Source organism: Rhipicephalus microplus, chromosome X (genome assembly GCF_043290135.1).
Source record: "Rhipicephalus microplus isolate Deutch F79 chromosome X, USDA_Rmic, whole genome shotgun sequence".
NCBI classification, from domain to species: Eukaryota; Metazoa; Arthropoda; class Arachnida; order Ixodida; family Ixodidae; genus Rhipicephalus; species Rhipicephalus microplus.
Genome location: NC_134710.1, coordinates 431,600,856 through 431,613,367, shown reverse-complemented (window position 1 = coordinate 431,613,367; position 12,512 = coordinate 431,600,856). Strand labels below are relative to the sequence as shown.

The window sequence follows — 12,512 nt, the reverse complement described above, 5'->3', positions numbered from 1 at the left end:
CAGAAAACTTGGAATTCAAAGGGCATTGAGACGTCCTACTCGTTCCAATGTTTGATACGTGCAGCCACAAGTTCTTCGCAAGTTCTTCGCAACTGCAAGTTCTTCGTCCATAAACTTAAAACTCAGGGACAACGTCGTGTCAGCGAGCATTTAAAGCTTCAAGTTACCTTCCATACAGCTACACACATGTATTACATGCATGCGCACCTTTCATATTGTTTATAATTTAACAGCATACGCGAAAAAACAGGCGATCGTCAGCGAAAGAAGCAAGAATAGTTAAACTTGAAAAGTGATCCCAGACGTCTTCTTGATGCGATTCGTGCAGCCATAAGTGACGCCGAAGTCGCCATGGCCATGTGAAATCTGTAATTGCTTTACAAAAGCATGTCACAGTCTCCAAAGGCCACTGCGAGGGCGGAGATGCGAAGTGCACTTTGTCGTCTGCTTCCGAGTCTTTCCTTTTCCAATATGGCGGTGACCGGCGCCACTTATCGGGGCGCACCTCCACTCCAGAAGACATAGTATAGAACATCCTTGGGTCTCTCTGCTTGACTGCTATGGGTCTGGCCCACATGATAACATATCCATTGCAGCGACGTTTATTTTGTAGTTGTCCGTCACAACTATCTCAAATCCCGCACGTATGTAGAGGCTTAAGGAGAGCTGCGTGGTGCAGAAGCATCACGTCCACAAATCTTTTCAAGACATGCAGCACGGATGGATGCGGCGCAGCCACTGGATGTTTCTAATTTTATGCGATTATTTTCCTTCGTATTCGGTAATTTCGCATGTGTGCGTTTGTTTTAGTAACGTATTACGAAAAAACGCGTCATAAGGTGTCTTATTTTTTTTGTTTGCAAGCGCTCGAAGGAGTGCTCTGCCGAATATCGATCCCGATCGAAATATAAGTCGAATTCACAGGTTGAAGTAATGAAACAAGACACGGCAATTTTATGTGCACAAAAAACAAAAAATAAAAATAAATGAGTAGGTACAAGTTAAGAAACAACCGGTTGAACTGAAACCACTTGTCCGTCCAACGTTGAAGGTGCGCGCTTGTCGTGCAAGCTTTTTAAAGCTTCAAAAAACTTCTGTGACAACGGCTTTCTTTGCTAAAGCCTGGCCACAGACTTTTTTTATCGGTAAAGTCGACAGCACAGTTTGTGAACAGCCGCTTCACGAACTTTCTGCGCACAAGATTCTATTAATTTGCGCCTTTGGATTTGGTCACAATGGTCACACAACAGTACTGGCAGGCCAACCATTACATCCGCACTCTTCACGACGCAGGTTTGTAGAGGCTTAAGGAGGAGAGCTGTGCGGTGCAGAAGCATCATGTCCACAAATCTTTTGAGAACATGCACCACATGCACGAGCTCCGCAGTGGGGCAGCACAAGCCACCTCTGTCCTGGTGGGAAATCAAGCCATCCGTACGTAGCACTGGTGCTGCTCCCTTTTGCCTTCAAGACTAACGAAACGCAACGCTCGCAGTCAGTATTTTCACTCACGACGCGAGATATGTATCCTGCTATGAGAGAAACTGCTGCTATATCTGGCGTGGGCATAAACGGCTTCGTCGGAGTGCAGAGTTCCTGCAGTAGGTGCTGCGTCAGGTTCACTGCTGCGACCGCGCTTGTTGTTGATGCGCTGCTTAACTTGCCGCTCCTAATAATGCTCCCCGAGGAAGCAAACCAGGCTGAGCTCTGCGCACTGCTGTGCTTTGTTGAGGGCTGGCTGGTCCCTACGAAGCAGAAGAAGACGGCCGACGGAGACGTATGCGGCCGGCGGGGACACCGACCAGCCCGAACACGCGGGTTGGCGCGAAGCGCCGAAAGAAAGCACAACAACCGCACTCCATGGTTACCTAACACACACTGCCTTTATTTTACAGTCGCCTTGAAATCCTAGGCATAGAGAAAGAAGAAGACAGGAGAGGACACTCCGCGAAACCTGGCCTCAGGAAGTGCCTCACGATTACGTAACCAACTAGTGCTCTCATCAAACGTCAGAGGGCGCAAGCGCAAAAAAAAAACAGTTATAATCAATGCAACAGAGTTGTTTTCACAAAATAATAATTATACGCCAAATTAGGTATGTTCTTTATACATAAAACAATTTGTTGCACACACCTTACGCGATTATTTTTCTTCAGCCGTACTGTCATAAACACCATCAACCCAGCGACAAGCCCATGCATGACTGACAGCGGGAAGCTTTCGTCGCTTTCGTCAACGTCGGCTGCGTCGGCGTTTTCGTGCGTGAGATAACAGGTGAGGCACGTTTTCAAGCGAAGCTTGTTGAATGACATGTTGTTGGTCTTGTTCGGTCATTTCTTTTTCAGAAAACGGTTACACCTGTGCGAATAAGACACCATGCAACAAACATAGAAAGATGCACACAGACACGTTGCGCTTCGTGTGTGCGAGTTTGTTTCTTACGTGGCGTCTCATTCACGCAGTTGTAACCTTTTTCTGAAGCTTGTAAGGACTGGGAGGTTCGCTAAAAAGAAAGTTTGTGGCTCTATGCGGCGGCTAGACGGGAACATTGTGCAACGTATGCAGTATAGCAAAGGCGGCACGGCGTCAAGCCGAGGTGACGCGTGCTGCGTCTGCCACGGACGCGAGCGTCTGTAGGCTGAGCATAGCTGGGCAGCTAGGTCATAGGCTCGGTGCAAAATATTGAGAAGCGTTCGCTGGGCCTCGCATGCTTCACTACACGTTTCCCGAAGGCTCGCAACACGAATAATTCTTGGTGTGCCGGAGGCAAATCTGGACTAGCCATGTGGCCATCATCTTCGTTTCTTCGCTAGCCTTGTGCCACTAGTGCAAGCTGCCCACAAATTTTTTTGACGTTTCCAATATAATTTTACCGCACAAATTTCAACTACGATTTTTCTTCCCAATGTACTGTGCTGATACTGCGTACGCACGAAGGTGTTCTAAAGTTCCGAGGCCGCGATACCATTGCATTACAAGGGATAGCGGCCTGGAAACTTCTGAAGATCTTTGTACGTGGTCTTGACGTCTATCTTTGTAAGTCAGAGTTTTATGGGTCAGAGATGTATCACTGGTTTTGTATTGTGCATCGATTAGCTAATCTTTCAAAGGGGTTTGTTGGTACACTTATGACGTGCACATATCTTTTTCGTAATTTGACAGTGAAGCATCCACTTACTAACATTTTCAGACCGCGCTGATGCCATGCCGTCCGGCGGTCCAAGCTACGGCAGCTACTGCTGTGTATCGTGGTGCTTCAACAATGGCAGAACCTACAAGAAGCCTGGGACGAGTTTCTTCCGCATACCACGGGACGGCAGGTGTGTTAAAGCTTTTGTATGGTTTGCATGTCTTTAGGCTTACTGTTCGTACTTGCTCAGGGAGGGTAACAATAAAAAATCACTATTTAAGCACTTCCCCTTTCAGCTCATTGCCAATGCAGGATGAAAGCATGGATGCAGTATGCTGGACGCGATGATCTCCTTAGTAAGCCGGCCAGCCTATTGTACGCAACGTACAGGGTTTGTAGCGACCATTTTACTGCTCAAAGTTTCATGGACCCTGGGCACACAAGGCTTACAAGAATGTCTGTTCCCAGTGTGCAACCAGCTGCACCATGTAAGTGATTGACTGAAACTCAAATATGTGTAATAGCAGCCACTTGTATTGAATCAGTGGCGACAGTTAACCGCGAAGATCTTTGTAGCTGGTGGAGAAACCTCGCTATAGAAGTAACACTTGGAAAGTCTTAAATTTTGTGAACTATGGGCTATTACCTTCCTAACAGCAGCCTTACATTTCTGTCGTTTTTTGATGCTCTTGACCAGCGCAACTTGTTTTGAAAGACTTTCAAGGGCTATTTCACGTTATCTTCAAGCCTGAGTGTACATATACCTTCCATCGGTGAAAGCTGGCACTGTTGATAATTCCAAAAATCACAAATTACTTGTTTCCTAGTTGGTGCCTTCTCTTTTCCTCCACTTTCGACCAATTTGCGCATTTGAAAGAGCTGTTTAAGTTTCCCCATGCTACAAGCTTTGTAACTTCTACCAACTGCACATACATGCACGTTCTCCGAGCGTCGCTTCAAATAGTGACTGTGACATGACTGCAGAAGCTGCACTGCAAGGTGCGGATGAGCTTCAGTTTGTGTTATTTTAAGCCTCTTACTGACACATTGTCGTAATTTCATTTCTTCAGGACCTGCGGTAGAGGCTTCAAAAAGCGGCTCCCACACATTGAGGTGCCCCGATGAACAGGGTGCGTTCAGTGTCGCGATTTCTTTTTTTTTTTACCCAAATTGACTGTTGACCAAACCTCTGCAGGTGGCAGCTCCCTTGTAGCTGGTGAAAGAATTTCTGCTGACTTCGTCTTGCCGGAGAAAACCTTAACCAGTCGTTCAGCTGTCACAAAAGGAACTTGTGTGACCGGTAAGTTGTATGTTCACTTCAACACCAGAGTGGATTGATATTGAGACTTCCGTAGGCCGCTCGCAAGATTGTTCCGACGGCACTGTCTGAGGCACTGAACAAGCTTCACAAGACCCTACAGAAGATGTCTCCGCCAACAGCTCCACGTCTGAGTGCCCTAGAGAAAATGGTGACTATGCTTTTATTGCAGCTGTTTTTAATGTGCTATTTTATGTTTAGGACATTCTGAGGAAACTATCCTCAAAAGGACACTACGTGTGCACTTACAAAATGTAAGGGTGGGCTCTCAGTGATTTTCATTTTTTTGTGCATTGTCAACATTGTGAATGGTTTGTTTTTAGGTAGTGGAATCAAAACTTTGCACCACAGAAAGTTGTGCACCTTGGGTCTGAAAGAGCGAGGAAAGTGCTCGTATGGGATTAGTTGTTCTTCGCTTTTACATCCATTTTAGTTGTTTATTGCAGTGCGTTCCTGTGTGCCAGCGGCAATGTCTCCATCAATGAAGTACAAGCAAACCATTAAACATCTGCAAGCCAAAGTAGCAGCACAGCGGAAAACTTTTGAGCACAGCGGAAAACTGAGTGGGCACGGCGAAGCGGCTGGAAAGATGCCGCTAACGAAACGCTTCTTTTTCGTTGTACAGGCCGTGTTTTTCATGCTCGCCGGGCCATCGGAACCTTGCACTACCGGGAATGAAGTTGCGGCGATTACATCTGTCTCTGCTAACTACTGTCCAGTGCCTTCATCGAATTTGGACATACTGGATACGCCCCCTCTGGAACATTGCATGCCCGTGACGTCATCGTTGGATCGCCCTTTTAAAGACAGGCCACACAGTTGGACCTTCAGTGGGCACGGCGAAGCGGCTGGAAAGATGCCGCTAACGAAACGCTTCTTTTTCGTTGTACAGGCCGTGTTTTTCATGCTCGCCGGGCCATCGGAACCTTGCACTACCGGGAATGAAGTTGCGGCGATTACATCTGTCTCTGCTAACTACTGTCCAGTGCCTTCATCGAATTTGGACATACTGGATACGCCCCCTCTGGAACATTGCATGCCCGTGACGTCATCGTTGGATCGCCCTTTTAAAGACAGGCCACACAGTTGGACCTTCAGTGGGCACGGCGAAGCGGCTGGAAAGATGCCGCTAACGAAACGCTTCTTTTTCGTTGTACAGGTTAGTTTTTCTCTTTCAAATCATAGGTCTGGAGACGAAATTGTACTTCTTATTGTGCCGTGCCCACAGACATGTTTTATTATTGCATATGAATGTTATTTTGTTTGCAAGTTATTGCTGTGTGGAGATGTCGAGCAAAACCCTGGGCCAACTGTTGATGAAATGTTTCACGAGCTCTTGAAGGGACAATCTGATATCCGAGCAGAACTTGTAAGCCTTAGAGCACGTTTAGACTCAACAGAATCATTAATAAGCACCTTTGGAGTGCGTCTGAATAACTTAGAAGCAAATGTTAAGCAACTACAAACTCAGAAGGGCGTGAGCGAATCGATACAGGAGTCTGTAGATTCCATTCAGCAGTTAATTGATATTCATCAGTCCAAGCTGGTTGACCTTGAGAATCGCAGTCGCCGGAATAATCTTCTTGTATTTGGTATCAGCGCTGCTGGGAGTGAATCTGAAGCAGAGCTACGTGAAAAGGTAGTGAAGGGCATATTTCATGATCGATTAGGGGTGAAATGCACGACAATTGCGCGGATTCATAGATTAGGCAAGCCGGTATCAAGCAGACGTCCTGTTATACTTTTTTTCCAAGATTATACGGAAAAGCAAGCTGTGTTGCGTCAAGCACATAAGCTGAAGGGAACCAAAATTTATCTTCAAAACGACTACTGTCCTGACACACTCCGCAAAAGAAAACTGCTATGGGCAACTGCAAAAGCAGACAGAGAAAGCGGTAGCAAGGTTGCTCTTGTTCACGATAAGCTTCGTATTGATCACACCTTTTTCTGTTGGGACGACTCGCTTAATGCGCGTAGGAAAGTGTCACATGAGATTGCCGTAGGGAATCCCAGCTAGCAATTAGGGGAGCACCAACTTCGTTTGCTTTGCTTCAATGCACGGAGTATAACAAATAAAATTGAAAAGTTGGAAAATATTTTGCTCACGCACGATCCTCATGTCTGTGTGATAACAGAGTCTTGGTTACATGAAGCCATTGGCGATAGCGAGATAGTTCCGCCGAACTACCAACTTTTTCGATGTGATCGTGGTCATCGGGGCGGTGGAGTGGCTGTCATTATCAAGTATGGCATTGATGTAACTATTGCTGAGCGTTTTCCAGTGAGAGAGAGTCTGCTTTTAAAACTTTCATTTGCTGATATGTCATTTTTTCTCTGTGCGGTTTATCGATGTCCTAATGCTGATGATTCTTTTGTGAGCGGTTTGTACGATGAACTACTACGTCTACGAAGCAAAAATCTTATTTTAACGGGTGACTTCAATCTGCCAGCCATTAATTGGGATGATATAAATTATGGTACTTCTTCCTCGGCTGACACACTCTTAGACATAATGTTTTCTCTAGGCCTTGAGCAAATGGTAGGACACCCCACAAGGGGGAGTTCGATACTTGATCTGCTATTTACAACGGAACTCTTTACCGAAGCGACTATCACAGTTGAAACCGGTATTTCTGACCATAGATTAATATCATTTGTTTGGGACAGGCATGCACGTTGTAAATCAGTGAAAACGCCAGTGGAAAGTGTTGTAAGAGATTTCAATCGAGCGGATGATGTTGCAGTAATTGATTATTTAGAAACACATCTCCCCACATCTGTTAGTGATGTTGATAGAGCCTGGCAACGCTTCCGTGGTATTGTGGACTTCTGTACAAAGAACTTTGTCCCGCTTAGGAGAATACGCAGGCGTTCACATAACCCATGGATAAACCGTGAGATTATAAAGATCAAGAGAAAGATAAAAAGGTTACGAAAAAAACACAAGACTAGTACGCAACATTTTTCCGATCTTAAAGAAAAATTATTAGAGAGTGTTAGCAAGGCTAGGCATCAATTTTTTAACGACACACTACCTGAATTCATCAGGACAGATCCTGATAAATTTTGGCGCTATATTAAGCAAACTAAAGAAGGCGTTTCTGAAATACAAGTTGATGAGGTCACGATAACAGATCCGGCACTAATTGCTGATCATTTTAATAAATACTTTCAGAGCGTCTTTTCCGAACCACAGTATTATGAACTGCGAGACCCGATGCCCATAATCACGGATGATGTTCTGATAACTCGTGAAGGTGTTTTACAAATGTTACTTAAGGTTAATCCTAAGAAATCGTCAGGCCCTGATGGCATTGGTAATTCATTCCTACGACGCTATGCTGAACAAATCACTGACTTCCTTACTGCCCTTTTCAATGTATCATTCAAATATGGTCAGATACCAGCCGATTGGCGTAAAGCTCGTGTTGTGTCGATCTTTAAAAAGGGTAACCGCTATTCCTTGACAAACTACCGTCCTGTTTCTATCACTAGTAGCTGCTGTAAAATGTTAGAGCATGTTGTTGCAAATTACATTAACACATTTTTATCAGAAAATAATATTTTGTCGCCTAATCAACATGGTTTCCGAAAAAATATGTCTACGGTAACACAGCTTGTGTCTACAGTGCATGAATTCGCACGGGTTCTAGATATATCTGGGCAGACTGATGTGTTCTTTTTAGATTTTAGCAAAGCGTTTGATAAGGTGCCTCATGGAAAACTTTTGTTTAAACTCGAAAATATTGGGCTACCTTCGGGTATCGTTAAATGGATTCATATGTACTTAAATAACAGAACTCAATTTGTTGAGGTCAGGGGTTGTTTTTCTTCTTCGCTAAATGTTTCTTCTGGTGTGCCACAAGGTAGTGTGTTAGGCCCCTTGTTATTCTTAATTTTTATTAATGATTTAGTTGATGTCGTACATAAGGACATATCCGTCAGATTATTCGCGGATGATTGTGTTGTTTTTAAAGAAATATGTTGTGTAAATGACCACATATTACTTCAACAGTCTCTTACAAGTATAGATGAGTGGTGTCAAAACTGGGGCATGGAACTTAATAGTGACAAAACAGTTCTCTTGAGAATAACAAGAAAACGAACTCCCAGCCTTTATACTTATTTTCTCCGCAATAACCCACTCAAAGACGTAGAAAAATACAAATATTTAGGAGTCACTTTGACAAAGTCACTTACGTGGTCAGACCACATTACAAGCATATGCACGGCTGCACTTAGGAAACTGTGGTTTCTTAAGAGGAAACTTAAATCCTCAACGAAGGAGACTAGATTATTGGCATATAACACCTGCATCCGATCAAAACTTGAATATGCCTCGGTTGTTTGGGACCCTCAATGTAAAAAAGATATTGCCTTGATTGAAAAAGTTCAACGGAAGGCTGTCAGATTTATATTTAGTAAATATAAAAGATATGATTCGCCAACACAACTTATGCAACTAAATGATATCCAAACACTGGAAACTCGCAGGAAAATTAATCGGTTAACGTTCCTACACAAAATTCTTTCCGGTAAAGTTACAACAAGTCTGCCCAACTGTGTGAAACCTCTATCTTCTAGAAAAACAAGACATAAGCATAAATATTCATTGGTGCCAGTTTTTGCCCGTACCACTGCTTTTAAAAATAGTTTTTTCCCTAGGACTATTGCTGACTGGAACTCTTTACCAATAAGTGCTTTTCAGTCCGAAGATATTGAAAAACAGCTTGAAACTTTTTTTGTTTAGTTCTGAATGATGTATCCATATGGTGTGTATTCGCAGTGCCCGAGTAATGTAGTTAGTTGACTTCTGCTGCGCATGAGTGTTCTGATCACTGTTTATGTGCCGTAACTCTGTTGTGCAAGTGCACTATAAGTTGTCTAATTAAGTGCTGTGACATTGTACTTTTTTTTTTGTTGTTTTTGCCCCTCCTGCTTGGGCCTAAGTATAGGCCTGCAGAACCTGTAAAATAAAAAAAAAAAATATCAAAAGACTGCGGAGACAGCCTCACCAAACTAACCACTCATTCGTTGCATACATTGTTTTGGTTACCCGCTATGAGGAGTAGGGACACTGTGTATTCGCTCGAAGTGATTTGCATAACCTTAAAAAGAATGTTGGGTATCCTGTCTGTATTTTTGTAGCAAATGCGGGCGAACTGTACACTTTACTGTGGGTCGCTTGGTCACTGCGTATGCTTTATCTCTCCAACTCAAGTAATATATTGATAACAAAACCGCTTGTTGAAATGTCTTCGAGCGGGTAAGGAACACAGTATGAAGTGGGCACAGTTCACGTTATCACGCTTTTTGTATTTTAGCTTCTCATCAACCTCCTCATCTCACTCATCAAAATTTTCAAAAGAATACCCAAACTTGTAGCGTTTGATGGGGCTGCGGACGCTGTCATTTTATTTTTATATAGCTTGTGAGTGATAACGTACGATGCAGAGCCTTTGTGAAAAATAATGAGCCAAAGTGGTTTCCTTCTGCTATTTATTAGCCCTGTATTACCGCTCTCGTAACACCAATTAAGGTCCACAATTTTGGATAAGTGATGACTACAATCTCTTTTAGCTCGCAAGCGTCACAGCAACACCCAGACGCAAATCACTTGGGATCTTAAGTTTTTGATGATAATAAGAGCCACAAGACCTGCCAGTGTTGTAGCATAAAGTTTGTCTTTGACGTAGTGAGCAAGCTGCAAAGCCCTACCTTTCTGAGGACAAGCAGGCATCAAGTCTGCTTTTTTTTTTCATTTTGGGCTAGCTGTTCTTAAGCACAGCCAGCACACTGCAGCTTTGCCTTTCTGCTATATTGTGTCGTGTGGTTTCTGTGCACTCTTTTTTTCTATGCATTATTTTGGTTAACCCCAGGCGTGATTCGCGACTTCATTGCTGTGTATATGTCACTTCTTCCTTCTTCTTCAGCATTGTCCGCTGTGTTTTTGCCATAGATCCTTACTTACCCACGGGCCCGGTGTGTCATACTTCACCAGCTTCTCGGCTTCTGCCAACTCTAGCGATGTGTGCGTTGTCTGTGTTCTCTCTGTATTTGTTACAATATTTGTTACAATTTATTTGTAAGGCGAGATGCATTTGTTGTCTACCTTTGTCATATTGTGCTTTTTATATTCTCAGACTCTACCTTGCCTTTGAATAAAACATTTCGGATACTCTGTCTCTTTGACTGATATATACATTGATCACTTGTTCCAAAAGAACAAGTGATCAACAAGTCAACAAAAGAACAAGAACAAGCGCGATGAATAAAATCGTAGTGAATTATCGCTACCTGCATCTCTCTTTATTATAACTTAATCAAAATAGAAATAAAAAAATAAAACTTCAAAATTTGCGCCAGTGAAACCGAAACAGGAAGCGCACGCCACTTGCTCTTACCAACCACCAGGTGTGCTAGGGTCGATTGGGCCGCTGGGGTCTACGGAAGTGTCCGCCCTTCACCTTTTTTTATTTCTCTATGTCCTAGGTGCCAGAGCGGCGCCCCCTGGCATCCTCACATGTCAATCCGAAACCGAAACTGAAAACCCAAAACACAACATGCTGGTGTGGGAAGCCGCAACGATGTCCGTCTTTTGCATATACTCAAGGCCCTAAAGGGCGCTTCTGACATGAAGCAAGTCATTGCAGCCAGCGCTGCGTCAAAGCGTCCCAAACAGGGATTCGATAGGGTCACTTGAAAACTTTCTAGTCAACACAAATTTGAACTCTCTATCTAACAGAAATCTGATGCACTGGACGTTGGCGACTGTGGTGAATACCAGTGGATGGTGAGTTTTGTTCGTTAGAAAGTGCATTGGTGCGCTTGCCATCTTGAGCTCCTCAATGTAATCCTAAAGAAAACAAGTTCCAGCCAATGAAGTCTGGAGTCCTCCGGATCATCAAACTACCTGGTGTCCGATGGTTCTGGTGAATATGCTGCTGGTAGTTGCTGACGTCCATGAGAGTAAACCTAATACTCATGTTATTCGTGAACTCAACAGTTGGGCCGACGCTGGCGAACTTTGCGTCGCACATGTGCCCGGCATGATATTTCATGAACGGCAAAACCACTGTCACGGCTGGTGAAAACAAATGGATGGCAGGCTTGACTCCCATTTTTAATATATTAGACGGATAGACGTGTTTCCTCGTGGGAAAGCGGCCTGCCTTGATAATCGAGCCCCGCTGCATATTGTAGAGGTCCTTTATGCAGGTTGAAGAAATTTCGCCATTTCTTCCCTATTCTGAAGAAGAATTTCTTCCTGGCAACCTGTTGCAATGATAGGAGCTTGTTCCTAGCATCACCACTGTCAAACCCATACCGGACTTCAGCCTGTGAGTGTGCTTTTAAACGTCTTAACGCTTTCAAATTTCTTAGGCGAGGTCCACCTCGCTAACCCTAACAAGCCGGAGACGCAGCTTGGACAGAACGCCACCCCGCTCTACAGCGGATGGCGAGCATCTCTGCGAGCGTCGCAGCCGACGAGAAGCACTCATTGCCCTCTCGCTCCACGGACCACATGATGGATACGCTCACTAGCCAAGACGCAGATACGTAGGCTAGCAATGAGCACAACGCACATCCATAGATCACTATTACCAAGAGAGCGAACAAACGCCGACAGTTGCACCCCCATACCGTACCGACTCAACAGCTGCCCAGTACGCCGTCTGAGCCCGCTCTACGCCAGAGCCGGCCTAAGACGCGTCTACCAAGACTCCCACCGCCCACTGCCGAGGACTACAAGCTAGCAATCCGTCCCAATGGTGGATTAAATCTGAGCAAGGTTATCCTCAAGACGTTACTTCTCGCCCTAGCTCATGCAGCAAATATATGCAGTGAGACCCCTGATATCAAGCTTCGGGTTGACGAAAATCAAAATGTGCTAACAATAAGCACCCCGTCTGAGCACATCGCCACTGCACTTGGACAAATCACCAAAATTACAGTGCACGCAGTAACCTACGAAATCACCTCTTATGGTATTGCGCCTGATAATTCGTGCAAAGTTGTGATCAATGGAATAGGCCATGAAATCACACCAGACGACTTCCTCAC

General features: G+C 44.4%; 1 protein-coding gene across 5 annotated transcripts; it reads left to right on the top strand.

Annotated features, from left to right (window-relative positions):
• The first annotated feature begins 2,175 nt into the window (after window positions 1–2,175).
• LOC142776565 (uncharacterized) lies at window positions 2,176–10,631 on the top strand. Of its 5 annotated transcripts, none has more exons than XR_012887636.1 (6): window positions 2,176–2,274; window positions 3,191–3,320; window positions 4,201–4,260; window positions 4,326–4,430; window positions 4,486–4,599; window positions 4,895–10,631. XR_012887636.1 is itself a non-coding variant. In XM_075880453.1 (5 exons), the coding sequence occupies exons 2-5, from the start codon at window positions 3,200–3,202 to the stop codon at window positions 4,518–4,520; spliced, it is 321 nt and encodes a 106-aa protein (XP_075736568.1). In that variant the 5' UTR covers window positions 2,176–2,274; window positions 3,191–3,199; the 3' UTR covers window positions 4,521–10,631. The 5 variants fall into 5 exon arrangements, 1 of the variants encoding a protein (XP_075736568.1); XR_012887639.1 differs by adding an exon at window positions 3,427–3,618 and having other exon boundaries at window positions 4,486–10,631; XR_012887638.1 differs by having other exon boundaries at window positions 3,443–4,260; window positions 4,486–10,631.
• Window positions 10,632–12,512: the final 1,881 nt, after the last annotated feature.